General features: G+C 50.3%; 2 protein-coding genes across 2 annotated transcripts; both read left to right on the top strand.

Moving 5' to 3' along the window:
• Window positions 1-346: 346 nt before the first annotated feature.
• Window positions 347-13,700, top strand: LOC128267154 (uncharacterized). The gene is made up of 16 exons (XM_053003942.1): window positions 347-903; window positions 3,780-3,907; window positions 3,969-4,111; window positions 4,849-5,188; window positions 5,260-5,313; window positions 6,970-7,251; window positions 7,524-7,652; window positions 8,125-8,198; window positions 9,451-9,551; window positions 10,897-11,145; window positions 11,213-11,322; window positions 11,468-11,688; window positions 11,808-11,904; window positions 11,978-12,123; window positions 12,183-12,419; window positions 13,336-13,700. Exons 1-16 carry the CDS (start codon window positions 347-349, stop codon window positions 13,504-13,506), a joined length of 3,039 nt encoding a protein of 1,012 aa, XP_052859902.1. The 3' UTR covers window positions 13,507-13,700.
• Window positions 13,701-18,555: 4,855 nt separating this feature from the next.
• LOC128267719 (ficolin-1-like) lies at window positions 18,556-19,632 on the top strand. The gene is made up of 2 exons (XM_053004610.1): window positions 18,556-19,338; window positions 19,403-19,632. The coding sequence occupies exons 1-2, from the start codon at window positions 18,572-18,574 to the stop codon at window positions 19,539-19,541; spliced, it is 906 nt and encodes a 301-aa protein (XP_052860570.1). The 5' UTR covers window positions 18,556-18,571; the 3' UTR covers window positions 19,542-19,632.
• The last annotated feature ends 1,908 nt before the right edge of the window (window positions 19,633-21,540 follow it).

Raw genomic sequence — 21,540 nt, 5'->3', positions numbered from 1 at the left:
CATGGGATTCCTTTGCTGCTAGAGGCCAGCGTTGCTACTTTGTGGGGTCGCCAAAATCAGGTCCTTGTGCCGCAATAAGAGTCTGCTAATGAGCACCAACATACTACTCGGCCCTAACGAGCACTATCGCATGAATCTTCCGTTCGCAGGAAATTGAAATGTCAATCGTGATTCCCGGAACGCCACTGCACCGCTTCAAAACCCTTCCAACTCGGCGCTCTCTATCCGAGGCAAAAAAGGTCGATTATTCAAATCTGCATCCCCGTCAGGCAGGCAGATGCGCCAAAGCTGAGGCCAGGAAGTCAATGACTGCGCTCGACTGCTACCGAACCGGAGTCCATCGAAAATGAGTCCCGATAAGTGCGCCACATCATCATCATCGCCGTCGGCCGCGCGGCCACCGACTGGTCGCTCTTCGCCCGGTCGAAAGTCAGCGAAAAATGCTGACACACCACCGCCGGTCGCCGGCGAGATGCATCCGGCAGCATCCGAGTTGGCAGCGCACGTTCCGAAGCCAAAAAGCAAGTCAACGAAAGGTGAGAAACAGCAGGCGGTGCAATGGACTGGGCGTGAGAATGAGCGACCCACGGGGCGAGTGAGTGGCCCGGTCAAACAACCGATGCCGGCGATGCGCACCGTCTACATCCTGTTCAGTGTGCTGCTCGTGGGAATGTTTATTCTTTCGGCCGCCCTGCTCACGTACATCGATCGCAGACTACAACCGGCACCGGTTGTTGTTGTTGCACCGGCCGGGCACCATCATCACCCCGCGCCGGTAACCGTGGACGAAATGCGCCGTCAGGTCGAGACGATCGTCCGGAACTATTGGAAACATAATATCGATAAATTCAGCGAGGACTTACTAGCCCACGTCGGACGGAGGAGGTCGGTGCCGGAGTTTAGGTGAGTACCGGGTTCGACTCGGGTCAGCAAAATGCGCTCCCTTTTTGCTGTCCCGTGCTGACATAAGCGCTTTGGGAAAGATATAACGGATAACCGGATTCCGTTGTCCCAGTATTGGGAGTGGGTCTGTAATGCAAAGACGATTAAATGCTCCATTTAGTGCGCCCCGTTCGCTGGCGAACCACTTTTTGGCACACACACAAAACTATCTAACTCACCCGGGGCGCGGCAGCACACGATAGTTAAGCTTGGCGGAATTGCAGCGAATCGAGAATCGGCACGGCACGTCCCGCGCAACCCTAATGCGTTTCTGGTGTCATGCTGGGGGCTTCCCGCTGTCCGGCAAGCCGGGGGTACGATTATTCATCGGATACGGCCTCCTGTTTTGGCTTCCCTGTTGAAAGCCCCGAGTGAATGGTGGTGCAGTTACACGCACGGTTCGGTTCGTACACTGGAAAAAGCTTGGCGTACACGGATAACGGTTGGGCAAAAAGTGGCTTACGGTGTAGAAGAGGAACCAGACAGGGGACTGGATTACGGGGAAAACAAAAATATGACACTATCAAGGCAATAAAATGTTATTTGCCCCTTCGAAGACAGTCTTGCGTAAGTCCTGGTGAGCGGAATTGTGTACCCTTTTGCAAATGGTTACGAAATAACCATTACTTTCGATAAAATCCGACAGAAATGATTCCGCTTCGCGTGTTCCGCGGTCATTTCCTCTTCATCTTTCGAAAGTGAAAAATTACTTCGGGGAAGTGTGAACCGTTTTGGATAAAATACCTCGGGCGCTGTCGGTTCGATTTTAAATCGATTCCATTGTCCATCGATCCCGTATTGGAAAATTGAATTGCACTTGGAACATAATTTTATTTCCCATAACCAAACTCCGGTCCGATCCGGTTCGTGGAAGAGCTTTTCATTTCACCGGCCACCGGGCCACGGATAATCTTTTCCTGGCTCAGCAGTGTAGTATCGGAAATGTACCTTCGCAAACATGCATCTCTCGGACCGATGGACCGGTGAGTGCAGGGTGGTTCATAATCGGAACGCACAACCTTGTCCCGGACTCGGCGGGAGCCTTTATAACCGCCAGGATGTGGGTTTTCCGATTTCACTTCCCGTACCGCCCGATTCCCGATTCGGTTCGGCGTATGATGCCAGTGTCTGTTTGCGTGTGGTTAATGCGGTTTGTTGGCATGGGGTTTTGATAAATGCCTCAAGCACGACGAATCGGGAACACCTGGTCGGGTCGTAACTTCCTTTTCGCTTACGAAGCCGCCTGATGAAGCATTCGGAACGGGGAGGGGCTTTGCCACTCGCACGACGTGTGCCTGATTCGTATAACTTTTGCTTGGCAGTTTCGCGGTGCGCTTGTTTTAACGAGCTGCAACGACTTCGTTTCTTGCCAACTCCGGCGTACGTTTGCAGTTTCTTGCGAAACCCGCTCACCGGCAGGTGAAACTTTGTGCCATTCGGCTCAGGCTCAGGCAGTCAGCCCCGGGCCGACTGACTGACTGTAGTTGTTTAATAACTATAATGCCACGTGCACTGCTAATGACGGTGGCGATGATGATCCATTTCCAAGGGGCGGCACGGGCACAGCGAGGGATGATAACCGCATTTACATGGCCACATGTGTGCAGCGAGCACGGAACATAAACCTCGTACGATACGCGGCTTCCGATGGGGGATGGCTGTGTGCACTGTGCAGTGTGTTAATGAAATCTGGCTCTTCTGTAGTGGGGATTCGCGTTACGTTATTAAGCCCGGCAGGAAGCCATTTTAATTTAGCACTCCAAATATTATTACACTCCCACCTGAAGTTGTGTTTTCCTTTTACCGTAATGAAGGAGGAAATATGAACGTAATGAAGAGCCCTCGTGCGGCGCAGAGCGCAACTATTAACGAGCCACGAATGGGTTGATGATACTTGGCCCCCTTCAAGGTACGCCAGTTAATGTGCAATTAATGCACAAAATTGAGAATAATCACGCATCGCGGGTAGAGAGGCCCCCACATGAATGGAAAATGTGAAAAGTATGGCCACTCGAAGCGCCTGGTAAGAGCAGCCTTTTTACGATGCACCGTGTGCAGTGATAGGTGAGTGGTTTTGAATAAATATTTTCAAAAGCCATTCCTCACCATTTTCCTACGGCCATTTAACCCCGTGGCTTTGCCATGGGCAGATTTATTATGGTGCTCTACCGTCGTAGCAGCGATTTCTGCCAACTTAGAGCGCTTGCGGAGGGCTTTCCGGGCTCTCGGGCCCGTTTGCTGATGCCTCGAAAAAGATTAAGAGACCCGGGGTCAGGCCTGGCATATTATCTACGGAGCGGATAGCTGTCCTTTCTGTCCTTTGCCGGTCCCATCCGGGACTGTGTTTCCCCAATTTCTCATCGCCGAAGCCCTCCTTAAACTGGGTTTTATTGTCGATCGTAAAAAATCCACCCAGGGCCAACGGGGCCTGAACCGAGGTAGATCGCGTCGTCTGGTTCCAATCTGGTATCATAAGTACCTCTGCAGGGCTCATAATTCTCCGGCTCCCCGGGACGACCGGAAAGGTGTTGAGAAATTTGTTTGTCGTGATTAAAATTTTAATGGCCACGCAGCACGATTCTGCACCTGCGGCCGGGGGGCCCCTGCAAAAAGTCGGCCATCATAAAGTCGTCGCGTTGGGCACCGAGAAATTTTGAAAAGTAACCATAAATTATTCATCGCCCAATAGTGATGGCCATTTTTTTTATGTGATGCGACACCCGGATGTCGTTTGAGAAATATTGTCCCCGATAAAAAACAATGTGCCGCAAGGCTTACGAACCACCTTGCCACCAGCGTCGTTCGAGTTTTTAAAATAAATATCACTCCAATTCCAGCACGTCATTGCCTTACTTAGTAGCGAATCAGAGAGTACAAAACGAGCGAAAGCTGCCGTTCCGGGAGGCGACCCGAGCCCGGCGCGATCTCAGCCAGTTCGACGACAACCTGGTCCCGGATCAGGACGGTAAGTCCCGGTAGCAAGCGTAATGCGGCGTAATAAAACCCGCTGATACCATCGCCCGCAGGTCCAAATGTGGAGTTCTTCAACCCCAAGCTGCGATCGGAGCTCGAGAAGAAGGACGCCGAGATAATCAAGAAGACGGGCCAGAAGGGAGCGGCCCCCGGTGGCGATAGTTGGGTTTGGCTGACGAGCTACTCGCGCATTCCGGTAAGCGGTTGATGAGCGTCCTCCCCCCCAGTGTGCCCACCAGATGCTTGCTGTCTCGGTCCGATTCCGCATCCGATCCGGGATGCGATTATAATTTCATTTCTCCGTTCCACCCACGGGACCTTCCGGCGGCAGCACGGGATGGTGTTGTAAATGGCGTGGCGTGTTTTATTCCGATTCCTGCCGTTTTATGATCGCACGGCGTCCCGTTGATTCCTCTCCATCGATTGCGATTCGATGACAGTGGGTGACGCACGGATCAGGATTTACGATACGGGGCGGCACATATCCCGCCAGATGGCTTATTGCATTTTATCGCTTCCGCTCTTCGCGGCCGTTCGGTTCGCAGCCAGCTAGGATTGATGGTTGCTGGCGCAAAGTGGCGCGGCTGCTCGGCTGTCAATCCAACAGGGATTCGTAGCAATAATGTGCCTTTTGTGTGTCGCAAAATGAAAGAAGTTAAATTATGATTAAATTGCCATTTCCTGGGTCTGAAGCTGGATCCTTTTTTAGCTGCAAACCGGCCCATTTTCAATTCGAAATCTGTTTTAAAAGAATGTTTAACTAGTAGATTAATTTCGGGTACCACTTGGTCTGTTTCATTCCCACATTTTTGTATCGAAGGCCGGAACAGTGTCTGGCTTCGGAGAAAGCCCCGGCAACGCCTATACCCCTGTCTGCCTGTGTGTGTGTGTTTAATTAGATTATATTGGAAATGCTAATCAATTTCATCACAGTTCGATGCAATCACTGGATTCTGCCGGGCAACGAAAGAATACTGTCCTCCGGGTCCGCCCGGGTTGCCGGGCATACCCGGGCCGAAGGGTAACCGTGGCGATCCGGGTCTCCCGGGACCGGCCGGAGTGGACGGACGCGAGGGCAAGCCTGGGCCACGGGGACCGAAGGGCGAAATCGGTTACCCGGGCAACCCGGGCCTGGATGGGCGCGACGGTGTGCCGGGTGAACCGGGACTGGACGGTGTTCCGGGACGTGCCGGTGCCGATGGCATCCCTGGCAAGGACGGCAAGGACGGTACTTCCGGTGTCGATGGACGCAACGGTATCGACGGCAAGGACGGTAAGGACTCGTGGTCGGGAGTGCTCCTCTCCGGGATCGTTAGTACAGCGCACCATTCGAACCTTTTGCAGGATTCCCTGGTCCGATGGGACCAATCGGACCCCCTGGACCGGTCGGACCGAGAGGTAAGTTGGGCGAGTGGAGCGAGTGCAATCTTGCGAACTGAACGGCACATGTTCGGCGTGTTCATGCGTATCACGTAATTATCTGACTTAACAATGATGCACCGAGCGTCGGTCAATTTATGAGCACCCTTCGAGAGAGGGAGGCGGTTATGCAAATGGCGGCGCTGCACGAAGGTGTTATGATTGGTTCCTTTCGCCTGGCATTCAAGCATCCACTCCTTCCACGAAGCCGAAGAACGTTAATTAATGTGAAGGGGCGAAGGTTGGTCGGGCTCGGTCGTTCGGAATTGGGTCGTGCATTCCTCCGGGCGGGCGTCGAGCTGTTTCCTTCCCCAAAACACTTCAGGCATCATCGGGAGAGTGGAAACCCTCAATTTGAATACTTTACGGTCGATGGAGATTTGATTAAAATTTCAGTTATTGCTGCAACGATCGCAGCGCGTCAAAGTGTAACAAAAATCACGCCTCCAAAATAGCTTTCCTTTCGGCACCACCGGGAACCCTCAAATTCGCCGACGAGATAGAAAGAAAACAGAAACGGCCAAAAAGGAAGTAAACTTAGCCCTGAGCCGATCCGAGTTCGCTTCGGGGTTGTAAAAACTAAAATCCCTCTCCGAATTCGATTTCGCGAAGAAATAGATCATCTTGAAGCTTTCCAATCCGCCCGGCTCGATAGTAAATCGTCGTCGGCGGAGAGAGCGTAGTTTTCGTTCGCTTTCGACACTTCAATCAGTTTCCAAGACACCGAGGAAAACCATTTGGGGTCATAAGCAAACGAAATGATGCTCCAGCCCCTTTCCGATTCCGATTCCGAGCTTGAAAATGAAATTGATTTCCCTCTGCCCTGAGCGGAGCATCAGGATCAGTGGCTGGCCAGCTTACACGACCGGTGCTGCCGGTGCTACCGGTGCTGCTGTTTACTTTGCATCGTCGGTGCAAAATACATTCCGAACCGGGACGCACGGGCATCGTGTTGTACCGAAGGCAGCATAATGCTCCGACTGTACGTGCCAATTTCCTTGGATCGCTGCGACGGGCCTCGGGGCTAAAGTTCGCAGAGCTTCGCAGATTGATTGAATGTTTACCGAATGTCGGCAAGAAACCCCACGGAAGTTGCTCAATATCTTCGACCATCCTCGGCAGTCGGTCGGGTGCCGCGCGGGGTGTGAAGTTCCGTTCTGGAGAGAATCGGTTGTAAAGCTTCTCGGAAAAGGGCCGACGGTGGAATGAATTCCTACCGTCGTTTGTCAACGGTGATTATGTTTTCAAAGTGTCGATTGGCGTCCGGCGAACGAAAGGAACGAAACCGGCCCTGGCCGCCCTTCCGGGGAAGTTGAAATATTGAGATTCAGTTGTTTCGATTTATCAATGCCAACGCCGGCGATTGATTCAACATTTTCTTTCCCCAAGTTCCGGAACACTCATTTCCGTCGCTTTCGGTTAAAATTCTAGCAAATAGATTGACCGATTGGAGGCAGATAACTTCTGAAGCGACCGTTTTGTGCGGCCTTAAAGCGGGCCCTTAAAGTGCGTCAGTAATGCACAAGAAGTACTCTGTTACTTGAAAAAACAACGGCGGTTCAACGGGGAGGAACTTCATTCATCGACTTCATCATAGGAATCAATCTTCGCTCACCATCGACATTCGATTCGCAGGAATTCACGGACCGAAAGGCAAACAGGGCCGCCCGGGCACGAACGGGACGCCCGGAACGCCCGGGATAAACGCGTGGAAGGTGAAGGTGAACGACACGTTCTCGAACGAGCTGCTGGTGCCGCCATCGATCGCCGGTGCCGGCACGGTCGAGGCACTGCGGCCGATCGTGGTCCACGAGGGGACTCACCTGCGGCTCCGGTGTGCGGCCACGGGCACCCCAAAACCACACGTCGAGTGGCGCCGGGCGGACGGAAAAACCATTTCCAACGGAGCCTGGGAAGGTAAGTGCGGGACGTGTGCGGGGCCATTGTGCTTCCCGGGTGGTCTGCAAAGCACACAAACCGATACCGATCCTTTGTTGTACTGCCCAATGGCACCATCGCGGTGTCTGGAAGCAATAATGGCGTATTCCGAGTGCGCCCCGGTGGAAAAACCACAAGAAAATGTCCGGATGCCGTGTGCGATGGGCGGAAAATGCATTGGATTGGGCGCGGGCCCAATGACCGCCAACTTCGATGGTCGGTGCTTAATGCTACTTTCTCTCCCCCCACAGCAACCTCGATGGCTGGCCACACGCTCAACATAACCAAAATCAATCGGGTGCACATGGGCGCGTACCAGTGCCTGGCGGACAACGGGATCTCGCCACCGGCCAACCAGACGTTCAACATCGAAGTGCACTGTAAGTCCTGTCCACCGCGGCACCTTAGTAGTTTTGCCACGCTGCACCGCGGAATAAATCCCCGTCGGGAGTTGATAAGCGTAATTGAATCCGGGAACCAGTGGCTTAGAGCGATCGTTTGAGACCGGGTTCGCGTTCGAGTGGCAAATAACACTTGCGAATGGCTTTGGAGTCAACACGTGTTCCTGTGTGTGTGTGTGTGTGTAAGCCAATAAGCAAGAGCAATGAAATAATGGCCCAAGGGCTGCAATCGAATCGATGGCAGGGTGCAGTGATAAAAATCTGCTATCTCGGAAAACGATTCACCAGATTCGGAACGGCACAGCCCGATATTAGCTTTCGTGAATGTTTCGTGAAGCCGCTCGAAAAACCGTAAAATGATGGCCCCCGGGGGTTTATCGCTACATATTCGCGGTCCATTTATTACGCATTTTATAACACTCATTTCGTTTATTCGATTTTTTGATTTCAGTCGCACCGCTGATCCGGGTTCGCAATCAAATGGCGTACGCCGTGAACGGCTCGACGGTAACGTTTGTGTGCGAGGTGAGTGACCTGCGGCCCGTCCGGTGTGCCGGTGGAATTTATGCTACATGTTGTCGTCGACTCTATATGACCCGTCCCATAAAAGTTCGTGCCATAAATATCGATTGTTGAATTGTTTGATGGCCCACCGCCCCAGCCGTTTTCCAGTTTTGTTCGAGGGACCCCAAAACAGTGTCCTGCCCCTTACATTCCTTCGACATTCGACATTTGCGTGGCAGCCTCAAGCACCTAACCTCGAAGACGACGACGACGACTGCGACGATCATCAAACTCGTTTGGCTCGTTTAGCGCTCCGGCCACCGGCAATAACTTAAATTACGTTCCATAAATTCAAGCTCCTTCGCAGGTTCGAGTGCGATTCTTGGGCCTATTTTTCATGCCCACATCAAGTAAGTGTTCTCTCGCGCGGACGGGGGTCCCCACCGACCGATCTGCGGCCCTCAGGACGGCGGCAACGGCGCATTTGTTCCGGGAAAAACCGCAAATTGATTTACTGTCATAAATCTTGTGGTAACGGATTTTTTTTTCGGCCCATCCACCTCCGGCCAGGACATGGGCACGTACTGGCCGGTGGGTCTTGTTTTAGTCGCTGACGTGCTGGAGCGCTTTCCTTCGTCCTCCATCCGAACGGGGAAAGAGTTTTCCTAACTCAAACAAACCGTCCGTCCGTGTGTGTGTGTGCAGGGGCCACCAAAAATCCTGCCCAACGGTCCCGGGCCAGCACGCGCAATGAGCTCATAAATCTAAATTGAATTCCACCCCGCCAACAACAGGGGTTGGCAGGTGAACGAACGGCCGGAGATGTAAAGGCCGTTTTTGCTGTTTTCAGAAAAGGATCCCAACATACACAGATCCGTTCCGGGCAGCCGGGGGTCGTCGTTAAAAACGAAAGGGAAAACCGTTAGAAAGTTATTCCGATTCCGAGTGGCTGCGGGTGCAATGTAATTGATTTTCCAGCGGATTCAGCGCTGCCGGAGGGCACTTTAAACGGGCAATCGTTCGCGGCGGGCCCTCTTCCGGACGAAAGAGCTTCGCTCATAAAAGTATTAAACATATCAACCCAGTAATGGTCGGTCACATCAGCATGTCCACATCGAAAATGATCACGGGCAGCCATTATCGGGCAATATTTGGCTCCATAAAATAAGCATGAACTTGGTTAATGTCCTGCGACCGCTTGGCCGCACGTCGGTAATCAGCCTCGCTAGTAATCGGCACTCGTTTTGGCTCTTTTGCTTGTAAATAATTTCAGGTCGAAGCGTTCCCGGAGGCGATCAAGTACTGGGAACGGTTTCCCGGAGGCCGGCTGCTGGAGAATGGTGATAAATTTCAGATGGAAACCCTTTTCGATGGGTAAGTAGGCCGTGCAACGTGTGCGCCGATAGTCCCTGGAAACCTGGAAGTCAAACCGATCGATGCCACGCCACGGCATCTGCGACAGGGCCCTACGCTTAGCACTGTCTCTGTTGATTACCTCGAGCCTGTCGGTGAAAAAATATGTCCCCCAGGCGTGTTCCGGCAGAAAGACAAGATATCCGGATTAAAATCAGAGTTTTCTTGCACTTTCTCGAGCCAAACGGCCCATTTGCTCGGTCCTTTCATGTTTTCTGCCCTGCCCGGAGGCGCTTTTTTCTGAGGCCACATTCCCGGCGCAAAAGTGCGGAATGTTTTCCGTTTTCTGGCCACTTTCTTGCACGGCCTTCGCATGGGTCTCCACGGGCGACTTCTTCGCTCTAGGGGCGCTGGCACTGAAAAAAGAATAAAGTTCCCATCTCAGGACATGGAACGGCGAACATGCCACCGATGGGCAACGCAAGGTTTGTGTTTGTAGTTTAATTAGCCGATTTGTGGAAACCTTGCAAAGCCAGTCCGGCCAGAGGAGGGAGAGAAGTTAGTTCTGGGGCCCCAGAGTCCGGCCGGCGTGGTACTTAGTAGCTTGAGAGCTTGCAGGCACGATGACCGAGCTGTAACGCTGTGACAGCGCGTCCGTGCTGAATAAATTAACACGCCAGAAGCTGGCAAGGTCTGAGAGGCCATTTTCTTATGCATAAAGAACACCAGCAGAAGATGCTGGCGGTGCGCAGTGGCAACAATGAGTGACTGAAGGCAATAATATCTCTGCACCGTGCGGTCCCCGAGGAGGGATTTGGATGTGCAACGAAAAAATAAGAAGCTCGGCCTAAAGAAAGAGAATTAATTTTTGAACATTATAATGAATTCACGGGACGAAGCTCCATTTTTTGCCTCACACTTTAGCCACCGTTGGCCAAATGTTATGCTTTCAAAAACATACAAACCGAGCATCGGAATGGGACCGTGTTTTTGCGGGGCGAACTTGAACGAACCGAGCCAACGGGAACGGGTTTTCGGGAAACTTTTTCCCGATTAGTTCTTGTGTTTCGTTCCTTAGTTTGTGAATCGTTTTTGGCCTTTTTCGGGCAAACAATGGCTACATAATTCTTGTCTGACTGCGGTTCACAAACGGAAAGTGCATACGATGCTGTGCTATTAAGCGAAACCTAAAATTAGAAATTGGATTTTGGAAAGCTTTTGGCCTCCCCCCCCAGAGGGGTCATGGATGGTGGTGTTGGGTGTAGCAGATGTAGGCGACTTGGCTGGCGCGACGACTAATCCGATTTTGCTTCTCGGAAAATCTCGTTTCACCAATCTCGGTCGACCGAAAAAATCCCGTACGAAGGTATAAATCGGTTATGCGGTTGAACGTCACCAACATCCGGCCTGGTGACTTTGGCGAGTATCACTGTGTGGCCAAAAACGAGCTCGGCATGACCGAGGCGGAGTTCCACCTGATGGAACACTCGCCGTTCATCATTCGACCGCCGGGTTCGACGGACATCAGCGTGTACGGTACGAAGCCGCCGGAGAAGGAATCGTACGAAGACATCTGCGGACCACCGACGACCTGCCCGGAGTGTCCGGACCCGAGGTAGGGCCTGATAATTCGAGTCACCACTCACTAACGCGGCACTGACTTTACTTTCTGGCGCCTGCAGGGACTTCAAGTGTAAGGACACGATCGTGTCGCTGTACGATTTGGTCGGGAATCTGGAAATCAAACCCATCGGGAACGTCAGCTACACCGGGCTCTCCAACCGGACGACAGGTTCGTGACGCCACGCAGGACCATCACAATCTGGGTTGCGATTCAATCGCAGCCCTGCCGATACCCAATTAGCTACAAATTAGTGCCCTACAGAGTCCGGAGCTGTGCATCGCGCCGGATTGACTGGGTTCTCTTCCCGTTGCAGATTGCGTCCTGTATGCGGTGGGCAAACCGGTGTACCACAAGTACACGGAACAACTGTTCGGGGCCTGGCTAAAGGATCCGGCCGCACGGAACGATGCGCTGGAGAAGAAGGTTTGGGCCACCCGAGAGAACGACACCAATCGGTTGTTCGAGTTCGCCAACAAGACCACGTACCGGAACAACGTGGCCACGAAAACGTACCGACTGGAGCGTCCGTTCCGGGTAACTATCGGGTGACACTATGGGGCTGACATTTTTGAAACGCCTCCCAGAGCACCTTGGCGCAATAATGCGGATGATCCCTTTTTGGACAAACTAAATCTTTTTGACGTCCCCGCCAGGGCAACGCGCACGTCGTCTACAATGGGTCCTTTTACTACAACGAGCGCAACTCACCGAGAATCGTCAAGTATGACCTCAACGTGGAGCGCCAAACGGGTAAACCGAGCCGAACCGAACCACGAGTTCCCGAAATCCCAATTCCAATCCCGTATTTGCATTCTTTCGTCAGCAATGACCGAACTCGAGGGCGTCACAACGAACGGGTCCAACTATCTGTACACGACCGAAATCAATTACATGGACTTCAACGTGGACGACAATGGACTGTGGGTGATTTACGGCACGCCGGACTCGAACAACACGATGGTGGTCAAGGTGAGCGTGCAGATTAATCTTAGTCGAAAGTTTTTAAAACTACATCCTCTTGGCCGCAGCTGAACGAAAACAATCTGACGGTACAGTACGGGTGGAACATTAGCGTCAACCATCACAAGGTGGGCGAAATGTTCATCGTTTGCGGCGTACTGTACGCGATCGATTCCGTGACGGAGCGGAACACGAAAATCCGCCTGGCGCTCGATCTCTACCACAGCAAACTGCTCGACGTGAGCCTGGCGTTCACCAACCCGTTCCGAAAGACGACCACCGTGGGCTACAATTTCAAAAACAAGGTAAACTGTCGTTTCACTCCGCGAGTTACTTCCTTTGTCATTAGCGACGGCGGCGTCGTTCGGGCGACCGGTTCCGGTTGCACAACTCGCAGCCACAGCGAAACGGATCGGCGAAAAACTTCCCGAGGGACGATAGCGATGTTGCTCTTTGTCTCTCCCGGTTCCATTTGACGAGGATCTATAATTAATGAGATAATCAGTTACACAAGTCTTGGACGTTGTTTGATGTGGGAATGCAGGGTGGGTGGCCACGGTTGATGCCGTTTGCTCCCCGAGCCCCAGGATTAGGGATTTGTATTCCGTTTGCTCTAAACATTATCGCATTATTTTATCGCTCACAATATGCAACAATTGCATTCTGGTTTTAACCATTGTGCTGCTTACTTACATATCAATTATGCAGGACGAACGGAGGGGGCCTTGGGAACCCCCGGCGGAAAGCGGACGATGAAAGCCAAGCTTTCGGGCGTTCCCAGAACTTCGGACTTCAAACGCTTCCGACGCAAACTAGCGGCAGGGTTATCTAACGACTTTAGCTGAGACTTTTCCCTTAGTTTCCGGACCTCAAAACCGACCCACATTCTCTGTCTCTCTCTCTGGGGAGGAAATTAATTTTCTTAGATCAACAACTTTTTCCGTGCATCTATGGGAAATCAAATTAAATTGGTTTCCATGCACGCCGGTAGCCTTTCGACGTGTGGTGTTGAGGACGAAGAACTCGGGGATGTACGGGCCACCGAGCGACAGCCGAGCGAGCGAGCAGCCTAATCAAATATTGAACGGTGGCGGAGCGAACGGAGCAACTTTTGCTCGAACAAATAAATATTCCTTAAGCAGAGCAGAGCCGTCGCTTGCAGCCCGAAACTTGCGCCGACTTGCTCACCCGACCTTGCTTTTTAATGCTTACCCCGCACAGGAGCTGTACACGTGGGACCGTGGCAATCAGTTGACCTACCCGATCCGGTACCACGAGATAGGGTACAACACGACCGCCTCGGAGAAGGCGGACGACGGGCTGAACCCACAGATGCAAACCGGATACGACATCTTCACCGACCACGACACCGAAACGGAGGACGTACGCTAAAGAGCCGAACTTTAAAGTCGAAACTATCCCTCTCACGGTGCACGCTGGGCACGATTTCAATCAAACGAAGGACGGATGCGGCCGTGGCGCAATGTGGCAAAAATCAATATTTTTAAATGTTCTTATACACACACAGACGAATAGGGAATGGCCAACGGCACACGAGAGCGCGCCGTGTGAGTGAAAGAGAACTTGGACTTGAACTTTTCTTACCAGAACCTAGGACGCCAATCAGTAACATGGATGAGAAATAAATCGCATTTTTTGTGACATCAACCCGTTTCGTCTGCCTATCCTTTGGAAGTCCGAAAATCAAAGCGTCATTCACAGAAATTTAATTAAAATACCCCTTAAAGCTGATAGAGTACCTGTGGTAAGCTTATCCCAGAAAGCTCGTCTGCCGCTGATGATATGTTGCGGTTGACCCACAAATGCACCCTCCCGATGGCGAGGTAAGGTTCATCACCACATATTTGTGCTCTCCGAAACCGATACCGACGACTCCGGTACCGACTCTCCGGTGGTCATTAATAACTCTGAACTGTCAGAACAGTGGGGCTTAATGGTCGGTTACTGAATACGGCCACCACTGATGTGTGTGTGTGTGGCCGGTTTGAGCAGTAACAGCTTGAGGGCTGACCGACGGAACGTAGCATAATGTGGGTAGCTATCATTCGAAAGAGCTTGCGGGGATTACTCTATCTTCGTTAACATCCGAAACCGGGCTTTTGTGGTGCAGCGTACGGCTGTTGAACAACCCATTTTAACAGGATAAACGTTACTTTAACTTTCTTTTCGCCACAACGTTCACAGAAACCCTGCACTGAAAACCCCCCGGGTTCCGGATCATTTGGGGGGTGACTTTCAACTATTTGTTACGCCAAATCTATTAAGTTTGTAATTAATTTTAGGCAATCAATTTAACTTCCCCATCAATTACACACCACACCGGTGCTGCAAGCATGATGAGTTTTTAAATCAATCCTCGAACGATGTCTGATGCTGGTGGTGAAGTTTATTCGGTTTCGGGTTGACTTCGTTCGGGTCCGTTTGCTAGGCGGGGGGGCCGACAATGTGACCTGCGGTTTGCCGTCAGTGGGTGTTTACTTAACGCCAGGACTTTGGCAATATGTTCCGAAGATGTCTAGCCAGCGGCGCCACCAGCGGGAAGATTAATTGATGAGCGGGTGCCTCAGTTTTGATTCCGGTCGGCGACCGGCGTTAAGAAGCGGGGTAAGGCCGCCGGTCCTCTCTTACTGACACTTTGATAAATGACACAAAAGGCCGTGCAGGGATGCGGGCCCACGGGCTGTTTATTTAAAGCAAACAGTCTGCCAATAACGGATGAGCGATTGCAGTGCGGATTGACGCCATGGAATATGTTAATGCTCTTTTGATGCCCTCAGATGTTGGTGCAGGTCAGCGCTCATTCGCTAACATGATCCTGTGTTAGCAATACGGTGCGACTGGGCGCATTAAAAGTGGACATTTTATAGCTTACTTCTGTGACGCTCCGGCCAAAGTGGCCAGAGGTGAACAACAGGATGATAAATGAAGCTTTTTAGAGTGTGTCTGTGTGGTCTCTGAAGGGTTCCTTGTCCCAGCGGTACGCCCTTCCTAGGGAATATCGGAACGGGCGCCGTCGTCGGAAGTAGTCCCTACACTTTGCTGTGTAAAAAATGCATCCTGCATCATCATAATCGTGCTAACAACTGGCCATAAGGACCCCGGATCGTTCACCGGATCGTGTGAGGATACGGCAACATACTGCACCCGGCGTCGGCTGACCTCATAACGGGTCGGCGACCAAACGAGAGCGGAAACGGAAAACATCGTCATACGCCAGCTGGAACATCCGGTTATTTTTCATGGACTTGTCGGAAGCAGATCTGTACCTACGTTCGTGTGACACCGTTTTTACTTCCAGGAAATGTGTCCCTCTCACGGGGGGGAGGCGAGCGAGATGTTCGCTAACATGTTCCGTAGGCAAGCTCCGGGGATCCTAGAAAAACCCAACCAAAGAGAGAGAGAGAGCAACGAAACACAAATACAATCGGACAAAGTGCCATTTCTCGAAATTTACTTGAAAATACATCAGAAAACAGAAACAACAGAACCGTTCCGTTAAACTTCAAATGCTGCGTCAGTCGCCAGTCGTTCTGTTAGGTTCGTAGTTACCGCTCGTGAAACTGTGCTCAGTAAATACAAAACCCATTTGCTTGTACCATAAATCTGTGACAACCCTGCGTGGCGTGTAACTTTCTCTCTGCGTGCGTCCGTAAGTTTCTTATTTCGTCGAACTGTGTCTGGAGCTTTCCCCACCGGGACCGGGTCGCGGGAACTTCGGTCGAGTCGGTAAAAGCCGGTTATGATTCGCAGTTCATCTTCATAATATGGTGCGCGGTAATGTTTGTTGATGTGCGAGATTTATTAAGTTTCTTTCGCGGTGAAGAAATAAATTGAAAGCGTTGGGTGTTGTGTAAGCGTTTGTTGATAATATTTCACTCGATTATGATTTGCATTCCGTGAGTTTTAAAATTGTTATCAAAGTTTCTGTAGGTGTCTCGAATGTCATTTGTGAGCCGAAAACAATTGTTTCCACATAAAAAAGTTCAAAAAGTTCACACAAAGTTTCTTCGCTTAGATCACAGATTATGCATTCGAAAGAAATTAAGTACGCTATGAATATTCAAATTGGCTGCTTGGTATCGCTTGCCTGTTAAACACGAGTCGATTAAGGATTCAAACCAAGTATTCGGCCACTCAAAGACTGGCACGTGGCGATAGCTTTATTATGGCGAACTGATCTTACCTTTTCTGCCCCGGCTGGAGAGATATAAATCTAACTACCTTTAATTTATCGCAGCCACAGGTTCAAGCTGCACTACTCTTTATGAAACTCACACCGAAAGACCTTCGACAGAAGTGGGTATACTTCAGACTACATCCATTAAAAACGGTAATAAAGTGTCTTTCTTATTGACTTTGAAAGATACGTATCGTATCGTTTTCCGCCACGGACCAAATGTATGGGCAAACAGCGTCAAAGCGAAAGATGGAACTTTCTAGCATCGTCAGGACATCTTTATGATGTGCGCTCTGTTATGAACTTGTCTTTCGGCTTCGGTGACATACGAACGATCCGGCACGCCCCACTGGCCACGGTGTACAGTGAGCGTTCTGCACTTCAGAGTTACAATACAAGTTCGGGAAAACTCTTGTAACTTGTAATAAAACGGAGTACCAACTCCGGCATTTTGTAGCCGACGATTTTAACAAGGGCTTCAACTTTCTGAAAACAAGTTCCACTTTGTCGTACTGAGCGACGGGCAACCGTCAATGGTGGAATTCGTCGCTGACCGCGCCGGAATTGGACGGTGAAAACTTTTCAAACTGACCTACATTCTGCGAGCCGTAGTTGGATATGACGAGAGCAATTATGGCACCATTTTACGAGATGTTTAACGGTTCGCTGACAAAATTGTTTCGTCCCAGTATTAACGACATATCGTAAACGACATTCAGTTGGTACCAGGTGGTATAGCACGTGCATAATCATGCGCTCGCTGGTGCATTATGGGCCTCGGGCAGGAACCTAATTTCATGCGAATACCTCCGAATGGAGCCTTTCTCATTCGTCCGAGCTCTCATCGACCGCTCATCATGTCGAGCGCAATTTTGATTTAAATGCGATGCGATATTTCCGTCAAATGAAAATCGATTTTATGCTGCGGTTTCAGCGCTACTACTCGGGGTCTGTACCGAACGGACGCACATAGTTGCCACTTTGGAAATCGCATAATTGTCCTGCTTGGGCGGTTGTTAAATATAGCCGCTAACGAGAGTTCCGCAGTTGAGACTGCCAAAAGGCCTCGAGAGGCAGGATTATTTGCTACAGTTGATTGGCAATTTAAAGTTTCAAGAACCGCAGCTGCTCATTGCGCACGACGACAGACGAATGCGAACGGCCAGCGGGCCGGACGTAGCCGCTCCGGAGTTGTTTAGAACGCATTGTTTCGATTCGATGTTGGTGCTCGACTTATTGATATTCCTGATTGGCCTTCGACTAACGTGAGGTGACTGCTGGATTTAGATTTGGAGAGCGACGTGTTTGTCGCTATTGAAAATCGGGAAATTTAAGCACCTTTCGAGCAGCAGGGCCACTGTTTAAAGCAAGGTAAACGTTTTTCTTCTCAAAGTGTCTCCCGCGAAGTTAATCTATTGGGTGAGAAACAAGTCATAATTAATGTGCCCGAGAAAAGTTGGCTTCATTAAGCAGCAACTTTCATCGGTGGAGAAAGCTATAAGAAAACAAAGTTGCAGAAAACTTCAGAATGTAAAGTGACAGTGCGCGGCCGGTGAGAAAAAGTTTCTCACCGAACAATGTAGCTCCCCGCGCGTACATCAAGATGATTCGTTAACATAAATTTTCTGCTCCATTTTGATACCGCTGGCCTGAGCATCAGAAGTCACTTGTATGATGAATGGCTCGGTAAAGTAAGAGCACCGGCACCGGGAAAACGCCGCCTGCTAAGTCGGTTTGTCCATCGATTCTTGCCGGCAAAATGAAGTTGTTTTAAATTGTAATAATAGACAAAACACTGCAGAGAAGAGAAAATAAACCTAAATCAACATAAGAGCAGTGGCATTTAAACGGATTAGCAATAAAAAATTGAACGATTAATTGATTCCTTCTGTCAGTTGCATTCAATCAGCAAAGACCGCGACCGACCGACCTCGGCCGTTGCGGCTTATCAATTCTGTTTCTGAAAACGATCACCATTCATGTCAAAACACATTTGTCTGTGTCTCTCTGTATACGGTAGTCGTGAATAAATTGATAATTAACGTCCACACCGACCACCGTGGCTCGTCTACAGATCATCCGCCAGCGCTGCACCGATTACTGCCGGTTTCTATACGAAAGACGTCAGCTCGTCAACTCTGTCAATGCATTGGTTATCACATGGAGCTCTGGGATTCCCTGATTATAAATAAGTACCAAAGCATTTGCACTATGAATTTCATACTTTCAGTGATTAATCTTCAGCGAGAGCGATCGGTCATGAAAGCTCTCGCAGGTTGTTTCGTGCTGTTCGTGGTGTGGTGCGGCCGTGTTGGTGCCGGAAATTTGACCGGATTCAGTTACGAGCTGCTGGCGTCCCGACTGGACTTCATCCAGGGTCTTCAGGGGGATCTGTTGGCCTATACCAACCAAACGGCCGTCCAGCTGGAACGTTTAACTCCTCTTATGCAGAAGTTTCTACTGCAACCGTCAATAGCACAACCGTTAGCAGCACGGTCATTGGAAACACTGGCATCTTCCTGTCGGAATGTGCCGTCCAGAGTGTCGGGACTGTACCGCATTGATCCGAACTATCCGTTCCAGGAGCCGATGACGGTTTATTGCGATCAGCAGTACGAAGGTGGTGGCTGGACCATCATACAGCGCCGAAGGGATGGATCGGTGAACTTTATGCGTGACTGGGACAACTACAAGCGCGGCTTCGGGACCCTGCATGGCGAGTTCTGGCTAGGGCTGGACAATATCTACCGCCTAACGAATGTGGCTCCGCACGAACTGGCCATCGAGCTGGAAGACTTCGACGGTGCTCGAGCCACGGCACGGTACGATCTGTTTCGGATCGGTGCGGAAAGTATCAAATACGCAATGACAGATCTCGGAAGCTGCGTCTCGTGTTCGGCCGGCGACTCGTTGCGTATTCATCTGAACGAAAGTTTCTCGACCTACGACAAAGACAACAGCAAGGCAACGTTCAATTGTGCCGCATCCTTCAAGGGCGCCTGGTGGTTCTACAAATGTCATCGCAGGTATGTGAATCCCACGGTCAAGGAAGGTTTCTCAAGGTTTCTCATTGCTAACAATTGATCTTAGCCACCTCAACGGAGAGTACTTGCGAGGAAAGCTGCCAGAATCGATGGATTCGAGAGGACTGATGTGGATGGATTTCCGGGGAGATAAATATTCACTGAAATCCACCACGATGATGATTCGACCACGCGCGAGAAAGTGACCGTGATGGACAGGATCGTGTACACGAATACGAATTACGAATACACAACTTACATTTGTAAAGATATACATGTACAAGATATAAGACTAAAAGAGTGGCCAAATTATCGACTGGCCGACTGGTACATACGCTTCTTACAGTCGATGTTGTTTGTAATGAATTGTCTATTCCTGTAGCTTTGAAGCCGTAGCTCTCTATTCAAATTTAGCGCCACAACTGACTCGTCTAAAAATAACGGTTTCGATGGCACTTCCATAATACATAAATTGCTGGCCGTTGCCTGGGTATTATCCCGCACCAAGTGACATCACCGGGGGCATCGGAGCGAGAAAAAAAAACGGCGCTAGATCTGTGGCATATGTTCCGGTTCGGGGACGCTTTTTTTGCCCCCCGCAGGAACATTTGAATCATCTGCGGTAACGTACTTCATCACGAATGAGGTCACACAAAAAGCGTAATCCCCTCGGAAATGTGAAATGTACACCCAACTAGCTTCACGGGGTGGCGCGTTGATTCCATTGTGTGTCGCTCCATGGCGAAAGTAAACGCAACCGGGAAGATCCGGCCAAGTTCGCTTTGTCGGTGACTGAATGAAGGATTTCCGTAAGCCATCCCTTTTCTATGACCGTTTCGCGAATGCCATTGATGTTCTCTCCACCCGCCCGCAGGGGACGTGCAATGATGTGGAGACACTTGAAAGCGGCCTGCCCATAACAATAGTGGCAGGCAACAAAGTGAAGCATAATGGCGCATAAAATCCTGCCGGATCATCTTTACGGCGAAAGAAGCTTACCGCTGAAGGTCTTGGTCAAAATAATTTTTATGCCGTGCCGGTATGGCGACAACGGTATCGGAACTTGATTCCTCCGCGATCGGTACGATCTTCTCCGGTCGTTATAGGATTTTATAGCGTAAAAAATGCCATTGCTGCAGTCAGTCATCAAATGACACTAACGACACAGTTTACAATGCCATCTTCCGTTATCTCTGACGTTGAAGATCTGTTTTTCAAGTACCTCGAAAGGACTCGCTGGTGCTATCGGTGGTGCTTTATGCACAACGTGAGATTCTCGTTCCATAAAAATTCCAAACTAACTTTGTATGTTTTCCGCGCGGTTACAATAACGTGAATATTATGAAGATGCTCCTTCACCTTGCACTCTGCTCACCCGCCCTGATGCGCAGACCATAATGGCGCGGCAGCCATTGTAGATAAAAGTCCGTTGTTGATAGGGTACAGTTTCACTCCGTTTTTTGTTTGCTGACCTGCAGCATGTCACCGGAAAGGGTTTCCATTTGTTTTCAGTGTTTTCGCTTTTGGAGCAGTTTCCCAGTTCTCATCCTTTTCGTTTCCGGGTGATCCTAGCGCTTCCAGGATAGATAAAAGGCAGCTTTAAATCGCACTACCAACGTGGACGGTGGAGCGGACTAACATTTTGCTCCTGCTGCTTAATCCTTGTGTCCAGGTCGTTTTCCCCCCGCTGGATGCTTACTTCTAGGAGTTTAATTTTTATTTTAGTGTCAGTGTCTTTCTTTTTTAGTTCAAAATGGACGACAACGGCAACCGCAAGGGAAATGAAAAGGTTAATGGTATTAAGGGGACCCCCTGTAAACATGACAGCACGTGCAGAGTAGGGTTATGGGCGTCGTAAAAATGTTGCTGCCGGTGTGGATCAGTTTTACGGTGGTCTCTCGGCGCAGCCGGCCATACACCGGCATCACGTTGCGAGAGTCGCTGCTTTAAAAAACACAATAATGGCTACAGATGGTAAAATTATGCACTCAACATTTATTAATTTCTTATCATTCGAAACGGTACGTGAGTGCGAAATTTGATATCATGTATCACCATTAATTATTCAGTTCACGCTCGACATCGTTCTGCCGCTCTGAATTATTAACTGAACAGCTTAGAAAGACAATTAATGGACGGCATTTTATAATGATGCACAACAAGCTCCAAACGCAGCCTTAATTAAATGCTGCTTAAAATTAAAAG

This window comes from Anopheles cruzii, chromosome 2, assembly GCF_943734635.1.
Source record: "Anopheles cruzii chromosome 2, idAnoCruzAS_RS32_06, whole genome shotgun sequence".
Lineage (NCBI taxonomy): Eukaryota > Metazoa > Arthropoda > Insecta > Diptera > Culicidae > Anopheles > Anopheles cruzii.
Note: the sequence above shows the minus strand (reverse complement) of the source record. Positions and strands in the feature narration are given on the sequence as shown.

What these genes read in the sequence shown, in the direction of transcription:
- LOC128267719 (XM_053004610.1), top strand. Translation starts at nt 18,572, where the DNA reads ATGAAAGCTCTCGCAGGTTGTTTCGTGCTGTTCGTGGTGTGGTGCGGC. An exon ending in TTCTACAAATGTCATCGCAG is followed by an intron (nt 19,339 to 19,402) that starts GTATGTGAATCC and finishes AATTGATCTTAG; the next exon opens with CCACCTCAACGGAGAGTACT.
- LOC128267154 (XM_053003942.1), top strand. Translation starts at nt 347, where the DNA reads ATGAGTCCCGATAAGTGCGCCACATCATCATCATCGCCGTCGGCCGCG. An exon ending in CGGTATCGACGGCAAGGACG is followed by an intron (nt 5,189 to 5,259) that starts GTAAGGACTCGT and finishes AACCTTTTGCAG; the next exon opens with GATTCCCTGGTCCGATGGGA. An exon ending in CGGTAACGTTTGTGTGCGAG is followed by an intron (nt 8,199 to 9,450) that starts GTGAGTGACCTG and finishes AAATAATTTCAG; the next exon opens with GTCGAAGCGTTCCCGGAGGC.